The 14,204-nt window shown below is 39.8% G+C and overlaps 1 protein-coding gene across 1 annotated transcript in view; it reads right to left on the bottom strand.

Moving 5' to 3' along the window:
• Wwc3 (WWC family member 3) overlaps positions 1–14,204 on the bottom strand; it is a 112,970-nt gene that overhangs the window by 61,699 nt on the left and 37,067 nt on the right. The window contains exons 2-3 of the mRNA XM_085837892.1: positions 7,414–7,523; positions 3,956–4,159 (exon numbers count right to left, since the gene is read on the bottom strand). Of these exons, the coding sequence (XP_085694018.1) occupies positions 3,956–4,159; positions 7,414–7,523 (314 nt within the window). The remainder of the gene's footprint in view (positions 1–3,955; positions 4,160–7,413; positions 7,524–14,204) is intronic.

The following is a 14,204-nucleotide window of genomic DNA, read 5'->3' as shown; positions in this document are numbered from 1 at the left end:
CAGCCTACTCCTGGATCGACTGGGTCTAGAAGGTTACTTCTGGCAAGTCAGGTGATGGAACCTGTTGAACATGTCCTAACATCACTACACTCAGAGTCACAAGGTACTTCTCCTGGTGACACAGAAGTCCGGTCAAAAACAGTATCTTGAGTCTTTCTAACTGGAGGAAGGAATATAATTGAGTATAATTATTTATTTGCCTAAATGTCAAAGGAATGAAAAGCCTATGGAAATATAAAAAATGATCTTGTCGGTGCCTCAGTTCCCTTGGACTTTTGAGAAGCCTTGCTCCATAGGCTCCGCACCACACTGGATTGCCTCACTTACTCTTCCTTAAAGCAAGTACTCTAAGGATATCTGCATTTTCAATGTCATCTATGCTAAGTCTCCATGCTCAGGCCAAGTTACACTACTTGTTGCCAGGTCGTAGCACATACTTTCCTTTGAGTAAGTTTTCCTTCTCCAGTCACGGACAAGAAAGTTCTTTCAAGTTTTCCTGACATACACTCCTTCTCTTTCCTTCTTTTTAAAACAAAATTTGTTTTTATATTTATTGATTTTATTTTGTGTGTAATATGTTTTGCTCTGTTCATTTTTATGTTGGTGTGCCACATGTGCCTTGTGTCGACAGAGGTTAAAAGAGGACATGGGATCCCCTAGAACTAGATTTACAGACAGTTGGGAGCCATCAGGAAGATGCTGGGAACCAAACCCAGGTCCTTTGCAAGAACAAGTGTTCTTAACTGCTGAGCCACCTCTCCACACCATCTATTGCCTTCTAAAGTCTGAACTGGAATCCTTTCTTGGAGAGATAACCAAAACATGTAACAGATAAAGCACATAAGCATTTCTGGAAAGAAATACAATACTAGGTAGGTCTAACATAAAACAACAACCCAGCAACAAAACACTGCCAGTATCCACTCTTCTTTAGCCACAAAAAGTGCTAAGTGGATTCAACTTGTTTCTGCTAAGTAACTTTCTGGAAAATCCATAATTGCTAACTGTACGACCCCAGCCCCAGATTTAAGCCGATGTTTCAACTCAGTGGGACCTTGTGTCTCTAAGTCTGTGACCTTTGATACTATGAGAGCACTACATACATGATGGGCCATACAAAAGAGCACAGAATTATACATCAGCAGCAACTGGACATCTTTTAGAAGTCCAGCAACTTACTTCTAAAGACCCCCATGTGTCAAAATTAATTCACAAAAGAAAATGAAAAGAAATAGGAAAAAGCCCAGCGTACTACATTTCGAGGGATGGAGTCAAACAGAGCTTAAAGAAGAATTTATATTTGAAAGGGTATGTAAAAAATAAGAATGTTTTAAATAACTAACCTGGAGTTCTACTTTAATACTAGAAAAATAAAAGCGTAGCAAGATGGATTAGTGGGTAAGACACTCGATGCCAAGTCCAAGGACTTGAACTGGAATTCTGGAGCCCACATGGTAGCTAACTGGCCAGTCTAACCTGATCAGGGAGGTCTAGGTTCAGTGAGGGACTGTGTCAAAAAAGAATATAGAGTACAATTGATACAGATCTCTAGTCTCAATGTGAATTTTTGCTTATACACACACACACACACACACACACATTAATATCAGGCATGAAGGAAGAGACCACCTACCTCAAAGTCTGCCTACAAACATTAAAAAAATTATTTGCAGACTTGACAGCTCAGCTTACAGTCCAACTATCTTCCAATGGGCCGAATGTAGTTGGCTACCAGTATTTATACTTTTACCTTCACAGAAAAGACCGTTGACTTAGGGACTGGATGAAGTAGATAAACTTTTGAAACACATAAATACAAAAATGGACTCAAGAAGAAACACAAACTTAAATATGCCTTTATGGAGTTGAGAATTTTCCACAAAGAACTTTATACCCAAGGACATTTCTAGTAAATGGTATCACAATAGTTAAAGTAGCATGGATACCAAATCCTTCATGAAAGGAGTTACAGAGACAAAGTTCGTAGCTGTGATGAAAGGATGGACCATTTAGAGACTGCTGTATCCAGGGATCCATCCCATAATCAGCTTCTAAACGCTGACACCATTGCATACACTAGCAAGATTTTGCTGAAAGGACCCAAATATAGCTGTCTCTTGTGAGACGATGCCGGGGCCTAGCAAACACAGGAGTGGATGTTCACAGTCAGCTATTGGATGTATCACAGGGCTCCCAATGGAGAAGCTAGAGAAAGTACCCAAGGAGCTAAAGGGATCTGCAACCCTATTGTTGGAACAACATGATGTACTAACCAGAACCCTGGAGCTCTTGTCTCTAGCTGCATATGTATCGAAAGATGGCCTAGTCGGCCATCAATGGAAAGAGAGGCCCATTGGACTTGCAAACTTTATATGCCCCAATATAGGGGAATGCCAGGGCCAAAAGAATGGGAATGGGTGGGTAGGGAAGTGGGGGGCGCTATGGGGGACTTTTGGGATAGTATTGGAAATGTAATTGAGGAAAATATGTAATAAAAATATTAAAAAAAAATGAACTCTTTCATAGAGGACAGAAGGGATATATGTTAATGCATTCTATGAAGCCAGTATTTCCCTCCTACCGAAATTAAAAGAAAACTGTGGAGAGAAGAAAGTCTCTATAGCTCACTGCTGAGCTGATCTATTACTTTCCAGTGGAAAGTTCAAAAAATAAACTAGGAGGAACAAATATTACAGTTGACCAAGAGATATGAAGACTTGAAAACAACGCACAATCATACCTGAGTTGTCTGCGGTCCCTCAAGAAACAGAGCAATGGAAATCCTTTAAATTCCTGACTCAGAAGGAAACCCTTCCCCAATATCCATAGCTTCCAAGCTTTTCACCTTCAGCAGTTGCAAAACAAAAGCACAAGGCATACAGCCCTTTGACCTCAATTCCATTCTGACTTGCAGTACAAAAAGAGCTATGATTGTATCTTTAGAAGTCAAAGCTCTGTTACCAGAGTAAATACCTGGTAAGAAAGCAGTGTCAGTAGTAGGTTCCCCACCCCGATGTCTTAACCAGACATGGCTATTGATAAAAGCAAAACCTTATAGTACCAACTTCATTTCATACATTCATTCATATTCTCTCTCTCTCTCTCTCTCTCTCTCTCTCTCTCTCTCTCTCTCTCTCTCTCTCTCTCTCTCTCCCTCCCTCCCTCCCTCCCTTCCTCCCTCCCTTCTTCCCTCCCTTCCTCCTCCAAGATCTTTGCCAGCAAAAACAATGGTGACTAAGATATCTGTATAGGTAATTCTTTTGGGAAGGGCCATGCAGGTTCAAATAGTGACTGTTCACGTCACAAAAGGTTCTGGTTTCTGAAACTGAACCTGGATCCTTCTACACCTAGGTGCCTGGTAAGCACTAGTAAAATGAGAATCCATTTCTGGCAGCCTTTAAATGTAACCCCCCCGATGTTCCTTTTAAGATCAGCAGAGAACAGCCTCTTATTTAAGGGTCAGAGGCACCTGAGTTAGACTCCCAGTGTTCTGACCAATAAAGTCCTAAAGCCCAGAAACAGCCTTTACACAGATGGGAGACTGACATAGCTACAGACTGCTGGATCTCCCCACACAGTACTCAGAAAGCTGCTCTATGGTTTTCTCAAGAGATCATTTTCAGACAAGCAGTGCTAACTGAAGCCATCTCTAAGCAGAACCCTCCAAGTGAAACCTGGCAAACATGAAATAGGAGATTGTTTCATATCATAGCCTGAGACTGTATGGATGTTTACTTTTTACCATTCATACCTGATCTTTCGTTGTTAGTCAACACCATAGTCCAGAATCTTGGTGCAACACATACAACGTAATAAATATGGATTGCCTAATAGTATGTGACTAAGACTTTACAAAGCTGTCTTGCCCAAATACAACTGACCATATTCAGAGAACTCAGCCAAGAGAGTGGCTTTAAAGAAACAGATGTTCACTGAAGGAGACAAATCAACTCACAGCTGGTATATGAGCGGCCATCATCCTCACACAACTTGTGCAGTTGTTGATATTCTTCCTGAGCTAGCTCAAACCGCTGTTGCTTGATCTGGTAGATTTCTTTCTTGGCATTGAGAGCCTCCTGGGCTACAACTAAATACTCTTTCAGCATGCGTTCTTGCTCTCTCCTCCACTGCTCTCTTGGATCTTCAATCTGGGTAAGCTCTGAAGTGAAAAAGGAAAAATCACAAGTGAGCTGAGGGTGAACTCTGCAAGTTGACTGACAGTCAGGTATTTATGTGAGTAATTAATTAACAAATTACCAAAATGAACAATATGGAAGAGTCAACATCATGAACCTTTCTGAAGAGTGGCCCACCTTCTACTAAGGTACCCATAGCTCAGACAAGAAAATGTTAGAGACAAAATGGAAGGAAATACAAGAAAATAAGCATTGGAGATGACCCTAAATGAGTTTAGAACGGTAAAGCTAAAGGGTATTTGTAACATTCTTCTCACAGACCTCTTTAATGTGGGATAATTTACACCCTACTATCCCCCAATACTATCTTTGTATTCTCTCTTGACCTCTTTATCTCGTGACATTCACAACTGTAACATTCCCCACTTCTGCCTTCTCATTCTGCAGGCCTGGGGAGCGCAAAGACATGTCTACAGCTCCAATTTTTTTCTCCAATTCCAGTCTGTGGAATTCCTGCTTCCTGACTTCAACTCCTACACAGACTCAAAGTAATTGTAAGCTAGTCTCCAAAGCGCAACTCATTCTCATACAATGGCCTTTCACTATCCAAAGCAAGACCATGCCAGACAATACACAGCACACATTGCCTCATCCTAAGCTTTCCATTTTAGTATAAGTAACACCAACTAGCCTCACCTGAGCTTAGCCACACTGGGAATCAACCTGACTCCTATCCTCAAAGAAATCCATGTCTGTGTTTCCCTCCCATAGCATGCTAAGGGTCATGAAGATTTGCGGTAACAGCATGGAGAGGCTCCAACACGGAGGAGTCTTAAAAGCGCAATGTTAACTGAAGAAATCCAGACCCAATAGGGCACATAGTGTTTGACCCCATGGATATGAAATGTCTAGAATAGGCAAAACTGCAGGGATAAAAAGCAGATTGGTAAATACCAGAGACTGGGGGAAAGATGATTGCAGGGTGACTGCTTAAGGAGGTGGCTTTCCCTTTGGTTCAAATGAGAGTGTTTTGCAACTCCAGGTGGCTATGCAAAGGTACAAAGTGCTATTTGACTGTTTACTTTAAAATGACTTCCTTTATAATATATGCATTTTACCTCAAAGGGCTAGAAAGGTAAATCACATGTGGAGACACACATACACACAGAAGGAGGGAGAGAGACAGAGACAGACAAGAGAGCAACAGAGACAGAGTCAGAGACAGAGTAAATGTTCCAAACTAAGACCTCCTTGACCCTATTTAGTCATCACTGTCACCCCAGACTCTTACAAAGCTCTCCAAACATTCAATTAGGGAGAGAGAAATGCAAAATACCAGAAGTCAGAGCCCTATCCCAGCACCAGAGTTCAGATACAGTTGGCTTAATATAGGACATGGGCAGGCTTTTTAATAACTGCCCAGATATGCTCCTGATGTTTATTCAGCTGTGAGACCCACTGAAACCAGCCAGGTGAACAGCATTATTCTCACTATTCCAGAGCCCCAGAGGGTCTTGGGAACCTTGTAGGCTGCCAGTCTAGGATCTATTTGTTCCTTACTTCATCATCAACCTGTACAGTTCCCATGTTCATACTCGATTACTCAGATTTTGTGTTTTAAAGAATTTCAAAGTTGGGTCTCTGAAGAGATGTAGGCAAGGAGTTCTGGACACTACAACTGTTACCCTCACCTACTGTTTCCTATGTGGTAGGACATGCTATTATGGTGGCTGGAAAAAAATCCTTTGTCTCTATTTGCTCATAAGGTTCATGTCCACTTCTGAGAGTATTAAACCCTTAAGAACTGAGAACTTGTTTTATTCTCCTGTGTCCCAAGGACTATAACGCAATAGGAAGTATACAGGAATTCTAGAAATGTTTGTTGTGACATAGGAAAGACGAAAGCAGAAATGGCAAACAAGAGGATACCAGAGAAGACAGCTTGGTTTATGAGAGAAGACTGGCTGGAAGGGGTCCTGGGTCCATAGTAGCAGGCAGGCTCCCCAGGAAATCTTTAGAGACCCACACTGCCTTTGCCATCTGGTAAGTATAAGCATCCATGCCACCAGTTCCTGAGAAGGACAAAACCTAGTGATACAGCCACAGTGTTAATGCCCGTGGTCCAGGGGACCCTAGAGAGGAAGAAAGTATGTATTTAAAACTTCCCCTTGGAACCTTAGCTAGGAAGACAAGTCTAGACGACCGCTTTCCCCTGAACAGTCATGAGATGTTGGGCATGCTAAGAAACAGTGAAAAGGCTACCGTTAGCTTTAGCCTCTCATCTTCTCTTCTGTCCTTTCCAGTATGCAGCAGATCCACCCTAAAACTTCCTGACACTTGGGTACCCACCTGAAAAGCAGAAGGGCCAGGGAAGTACTTCTTCCCTTTCTCCAATAATTATTGGCTAAGCTTTAGAAAATGCTGGAACTGCTCTAGTTTCAGTGTCCCACATCAGACAGTCCACTGTTCCAAGTTCTAAGACACAAAGATTCAGATCCATGCAACTAAAAGTTTGTAGTCAGCCTTACAGGCCCAGAGTAGGAAAAAACTCCAAAGTCACAGAGGTAAAGAAAAACATGCTGTACAGCCATACATAATAAAGTGAAACACAGAAAACAAGCCAAGGGAAAGTCATGCTTCATGGCCTCAGGAGCAATATGACAATGACAAAAGTACTGAGAGGAGCTAGAATGAAAATGCAAAGAGAGTCAGAAATGGAAACTTAATGAAGATTTGGTCAAAGAAGGCTGATGAAGAGGCAAAATACCAAGAGCAAGAACTAGAAAACAGATCTTGAATGTGGTACAGCTTCTAAGTTTGGGTTTCTACACCTCACCTCTACTCACATTAGAAGCATGCTCACTCTTTATGGTGGAGCCATCTTAAGTACTATAGGATGTTGAGAAGCACCCTTAGTCTCCACCCACAACATCCAAAAGCACCTCTCCCAGGCTTGACTATAGAAAATGTCTCCCGACACTGCCTCTGGGGAGAAGACAATCACAACAGCTTCTAAGAATGTGTAGGCACTACTTTGCAATCAACATGAGATGTTTTTCTGTTTCGTGGATGCCTGTGGAATTTATTCCTTATAGAAAATAGCTTTGTGTATTCATTACTCAGCTAAGGAAAACTGAGTATACCACATTACAAAACCTCCATGATCATTTTGTTCTATAGAACAAGGGTTTAGCATTTTTGAGATTCTATGTGGAAAAAAGAAAAAGAAAAAAGAAAACTCTCACATATAACAATGCAAATTTATCAATCTACTTACTATTTATGTGGTCCATATAATAAATTCCAATTTGTTTATCATATACAGTTTCCCATCCTAGAGGAAGTTCATCCCCAACACAATCAGCAAAGGTCAGTGGCTTTGTTATCCTGCAAAACAAAATTATGAAAACAAATTTCAAAATCAGGCCAAATAATTTTGCTGATCTAAATTATTATTTAGTGTAGAATAATAATTCATATTAACTAATTGATAGATTTTGCCCAACCTACTGGCTTGAAAATTAATTTACCAGGTCTAGTTACTTAACAATCGATAATCATGTAAGTACAAACACAATTAAAAGCCTCATACTATTGCAAAGCACACTTTAAAGACCAGTGAAAACAGATATTGACAATGACTAACCAAACAAGTAAGACAAGCGTCTCCTTCCACAGTGTGATTAATGAGGCCATGGCAATGGAATGTAACTCTTCCAGAATAGGAGAGAACTAGGCTCTGTTCTCCCTCCCTGAGAAATGTCCTCCCTCACAACTTTCAGTTCCACGTAATACACGTGAACACTGCCTTAGGTTTATGTACAAAGTACTTGCAATATTGTCATCTATCTACTAATAAATCAAATATCAACCACTGCAAAAAAAGTAAAAAGCCAAGAAACCTAACAATACAGTGAGAGGCCTTGTGAGTACTTCCTTCATTCCTTGTACCGTAGATTTCAAAGAGTCCTGTTTTTTTTCTTTTCCTAGAGAAAAACAGCCGAGGCACCATGCCTACAAATATCTCTTCTTTTGAAGGAAATCTGAATAAGGGATCCTGGACTTAGCAGGAAATAGAGAAAGTAAAGGGTGTACCATGGATTTTTTTTTTTAATCAGAGCCTCTTCCCTCCCCCCACTCTCATGATCATGTTGATTGACAAGCCGGTTTGAGGGCAGCAGCTGTTGTATAAAACAGGACACACCTATAATTGTCTGAGTCTGGGCAGCTATCTCTTTGGTTGTCTCTATAAATGCACACTGACTGGCATGCATGGGAATCTGACAATCTAAATTTCACAAGCTCAGTCCTCCCACTTCTTCTGTTCAAGTCCCTGGCTGCAGAAAACTGAAGACATCAAAACCATAGCTAGTCCCCATGAGATTTCCCCAAAACTGGTTCGACGACAAAGCTCTTTATCCTTTGATAGTTGAAAAAAACTGATAAACACTATCAGAACACTGACTCTGATCTGCGTTTAATTTACATACTAAACATATGATTTCAAGAAGCTATAGTCATTGCAAAAACAAAAATATATAAAAGATAAAATAGGCTATAGACATCCTCCCAAAAATGGTACATTATAAAGGAGGAGGAGAAGCAGGAGGAGAAGGAGAGGAAGCAGGAGGAAGGGAAGAACCACAGAGGAGACCAATCTATTGCACATTTCCCTGTTTAATCCCACAGCACACATCTGGAACAGGATTTACTTCCAGGGAAAGTAGTGCGATGGTATGCTTCCCATGCTAAGTCAGCAGTAGCAGGATGTGGTGCATGATGGGAACAGGTCACAGCAAAAATAATTCTGCTTTAATACAAATTGTACCCTGAGATATCATTGCCATCCCAGCATAGTACATGGTCTCATATATAAGCCTAGAGAACCATGCCCAAAGACGGGTATTTCTGAAGTTTATTTACACATATGATATGATTGAATTAACATTTGCAAGTGGGAAACATATCTTTACAGGGCTGCTGAGCTCAATCCACTTTAGACTACAGAACTGCTGGAAAATTTTAAGATGCTATGTTTCCATTTTTTATAAAGAAAATTAAGTTGTTCTAATCACATCTCCATACTCTCTGCTCTGGAAGAAAATTGAATAGTACTTCTGCCATTTTGATGAATTTTATTTTGGCATGTCTCCTGATTCCAATTCCTTTCTATGTCAAACATGACTTGTTATAATTATGCACAAAATGAGTGTCTCAATGCAAGCCAATGAGGAGCTACACTTCTTGGAGTTCAGTTAATGTCAACAGCAAGGCCTCTACAACCACAGAAAAGTTATGAAGTCCTTGAAGGTGGCCTCAGAATCCACAGCACCCACCACATTCTCCCAGACCACTGGCTTTGAGAAAAACCATAACCACATTCCAAAGATGCTTAAGCTACCTCATCATGTCTTTACTGTACCAATATCAAAAAAAAATGTTATGCTGCCAAAAAGGTATTTGGGAAAACACTACTTCAGGAATAAATATATCATGTTTTATGCACCTTCAGAATCGATTTGATCACGTGAATGATGAGGATATTGCCTCTGGGCACTGTCTGAGATTTGAAAAGTGGAATTCTTAGGACGATAGTTGCTGACTTTTCAGGGTGAGATTGGGGAACCATTCATGATAGACCTTAGATTGCATTGGGAAGCAAACACGCAGCACCAAATGTAAGGTACTAGGTTTCATCCTGGACCAAATGTCATGATACTCTGTCTTGTCACTTGGCAGGGAGTCAAGGACTCTCCCTCAAATGCAGTAGCTCTCTGCAAAAATGCACAACACTGGGCTCAGACGATAGCTTAGGAATAGTATGCTTGTTTAACATGTTTAAGACCCTGAATTCCATCTCTAAGAAAACACACACACACACGTACATACGCGTACACAAGTGAGTGTTCCAGGCCTCAAAAAAGCCCATAAACTAGTTCTTTTTACTTCAATGCCCTATTCCCAAACAACTTCTGTTCCAGGTAGATTCTATCTCCCTGACACACCTTGTTCCTGCAAAATCCATGCCCACTTCAGTCTTCCACCTTGGCTTCAGTCTTTCTTAGGCCTGTGACTAAAGCTACTCCCCTCTCAAGACCTGAAAAGGTCAATTTCACCCCTCAAAAATCATTAGCAAGAATTTGTCCATCTCCCAAACCCCTTCTGCTTTGGAAGCAACTTTCATTTTTTTTTTTTTTGACTCATTGGGCAAGTGGGCTAGAAAATTGCCATATGTACTCTGAGCCATATCTACTACATTTCTGTACATCTTCCACAGGCATAAGGCTGTTTAGTAGCCTTACTCAATCAGAGCACAGTAGAGATCTTGAAAGGAAGGCAGTCTTGCTTTCCTCCTAAGAAAGTCCTTCCTATCCTCACTGAGAGTCTCAGCTACCACTACAATAATATCCAGGTCTCTAATTCCAGAAAATCAATCCTTTTTAATCTAAATTACTCCAAACCCTAAAACCCTTCATAGTCAGATTCCTTCTTGTATTTTCCAATGAACACAGGATGCACACCTTCTCAAGGGAAGAGTTCTAGAGAATTCAGGCATCTTCAGGACTGTTTGACACCAACGAGCACAATATTTTACATCTCACCATATGGCTTTCAAGTAGACAGAGGGATGTGGACCTCTGTGAGTTAGAAGTCACTCTGATTTACAGAGTGAGTTCAAGGATAGCCAGGGCAACAGGGAAACCTTGTCTCAAAACACCAAAGCCATCCAAACAACCAAACAACCAGAAAACCCTCATGATGGTCTTCATATGTGTCAGTGGATAATACTTTAAGATAGGAAGGTCTTGGAGATACTGAGACATTTGAGTCTTTGACATTTTTATTGAATTTCTTTAGATTTTGGGACTTGAATTTTGTCATTTTTAGTGTTTGTTTCCTTTCCCTTCTTAATGAGCTACATCCACTGTTTTCTCTGTTTCTAGTTCTACTTTTAGTTTTTTCTTTCCTACTTCTATATAGTGTGTAAGGAAGTATGTGTGGAGTGTTGAGATTAAAGGCATACACCACCACAGCCTGGCTGACCACCAGCAGTTCATTTAAGCACAATTTTGTCTTTTATTGTGTTTCTTTATACTTAAATTTTTACTACATAAGGTGTCTTTTAATACTACCAAGCAGATAGGATTTCCAACACTGTGATTACATTAACACTAACAGTAACATTTTCTAAGTTGCAAATGTTATCAATTTGAACATACAGGTAAAATATGTTAGGTAATAATGCACAGAAACACACATGTTATTCTTTTTTTACAGCCCTTACCCATTTCCTACATCCTTTTTTTTCTATGTTAACATATTAACTATAAAAGTCATTGATTTGATTCTGAATGAATCAATGAAGGGGAGGAGTACAAAGTAAGGCATGGTGGCAAATGCCTATAATCCCAGCACTGGGGATACTGAGGCAAGAAGGAATTTGAAGTCAGGCTGAGCTACATAGTAAGTCCCTGTCTGGACATATGAACTAAGAGCACACAAATTGTTTATCCAATACCAAATGGTCAGCCCTGAAACGATATACATAAAGTGACATTATATGGACTGAGCAGATTGTATTTTTATTTTTAGGAATGAATAAATGTATCAGATAAGATACTTGAAAGAAAACTCCAACCCAAGGATGTTAATTACACCAATATAAAACATAGGAAATAATCTCACACCAGCAAAATTAAAAGAAGGAAAGCACACATGCACATAGATACACACACACACACCACCACCACCACCAACAACAACAATAGCAGCAATAACACCAATTAAAGAAAAAGAGACCATGATGTAATTATATTATAATCTCAGAAAATAAAAAAGTATTAAACAAACAACAAAAAAGGCAAAACTACAAACAAAAGGCACTTTTGTTCTAAGGTTGGTGTCTCTGCTGTATTTCACCCAACCCTGTTAGGAATCCCCCACACTGACACTTCTGGCTGCCCTTTGCTCAAGAGTAAAATCATGCTGGCTCATTGCTTTTCACCACTCCCACCCACCTCTCCAGGTCAGACAGATCCGAATGTTTAAAATGGAGATAAGTGGGCTTGTTTGCAAGGGAGGCGCTCAGGCGGGCCCCAAGTAGAACATTCTGGAATCATCAAGACTAGTAGATTAGCTGGTTTGGGCAGTTTCTCAGCTCTAGTCCTGGAATCCTTTCTAATCTATGGAAAAAGATTAGATAATGCTCTTTGAGCAAATAAATAAGCAATTCAATTTTGTCTTCTTACAAAAACATGGTTAAGGCTTTAACTTTGAAGAGCTATTTTCCCACTGAAAAAAGTTAAAAGCCTCCTATTTAACTACCCAGCAGGGCAATTGCTGATGTCTGGGTAAGGCCAGGAACAGGCAAAGTACATCAAATAGGAGTCACTTTGTCTGAGGAGAGGAGGAAGGGATCAAGTCTAGCAGACAGCACACTATTTCCCAAGGTTCCATTTCTACACACAGAAAGCCTATCCAGCCTCTTCAATTTTTACCTGCCCCACAACCCACCTACTCCACCCCACAGTTTTCATATGCAGATGAGGGGATAGTTTTGTTTCATTATAAAAAAATTATAAAAATAGACTTAAATGTCTGACATAGTCATGATTACACAGTACATAGAAATTTCTACTTTATCATTTTTACTTAAATTTCTAACATTTAACTCGTAAGTCTCTCTAGAAATTATACATGCTAACCTAGCACTATAGCATAGGGAGTCTGCCTCCACTGTCAATAAATTATTTGTAAAGATCATGTGAAATAACTGAATAGCCCAAGCTCCTTGAAAACAAACGTTCTATCTCCAGTGCCTTTGTCCTTGTCCCAGACGTGGTATAAAATAGGTGTTCGGAGTTAGCTAGATGGCTCATCAGGTAAAGGCTCTTGTCAAAACTACTGACCTGAGCTTACTCCACAGAAACTATGTGTTACCAGAAGAGAACCAACTCTTATAAGCTGTTCTCTGACCTTTATCCGCGCACCATGCTATGCTATGCACATTGAGCACTCACACACTCACGCACCGACACACAGAAAGAAAGGAAGAAAAATGAAATGAAATGAAATGAAATAGGTGTTCAAAAATGCTTGCTAAATAATAACTTGTATTTGTACAAATCTTTCAGTCAAGGGATTAATGTAATTTACTCAAGCTCTGTCCAACTGGTAACATCTATATTAAGTCCAGATTTTCAGTAGTATAAATATCCATGAGAACTATTCACTTTAACAATTCACCAATTTATCAAAGAATTAAGCATATACTAATACTATTTAGCCCAGAGCCCCTCTACTAGGTAGATATACATAGAAAATGAAAATATCTATCTGCACATACACAAAAATCGTATACTCTAATGTTCAAGGCAAAACCTTATTTTTAATTGCATAAAGATGGAAATAAGTAACAGAGCTCAACTGATGAGTATATAAAACATGATCTATCTATATAGTGGAGAAATATTCAGCTTTGGGAAGATTTTCTACACTATTTAAACTCAATACACAAAAACAGATAGTAAACTCTAAAGATTAGCAAGAAAACACTCATTATACAGAAGACCTAGACTCACATGTTAGCTTTCTCCCCTTCCCAATTTTCCCTACCTCTTCACACAAGTGATATCATACATACATACATCTATACAATTTCATAAGCTGATTTTTCTAGTTGGATATTTATGTCTTTTAGCTCTCTTCACATTACTGAGATCTGAAATCTTTCATTCTATGTAGCAGATCGAATTTATTCACCAGGCTTCTATTGTTCAAGCATGCTCCAATGGTCTGCTGTTTGTGATAAATAATGGACATGCACTTATATTCAACACTTGTTACATACTGTCAAAGAGCTTAGCAACCACCTTAGGCTCCTGCCAGCCAAAGAAGTAAGGTCTGTCACCACTCTCTGGAGATATTTTTAATACATGTACTCCAGAGCTCAGAATAAGTCCATCTGGCCTGAGCATGCTTTACCCAGAGAGAACAGGCAGGAAGGCCCAACAGTGGCATAAGCTGAACAGCATTTTCAGAATGTGGGAAATGTAGAAGAATGCAGTA

Source organism: Mus caroli, unplaced genomic scaffold, assembly GCF_978045245.1.
Source record: "Mus caroli unplaced genomic scaffold, Mus_caroli_1 scaffold_5, whole genome shotgun sequence".
Classification (NCBI taxonomy): Eukaryota; Metazoa; Chordata; class Mammalia; order Rodentia; family Muridae; genus Mus; species Mus caroli.
The sequence above is the reverse complement of the archived record's forward strand: the minus strand, read 5'-3'. Positions and strand labels throughout refer to the sequence as shown.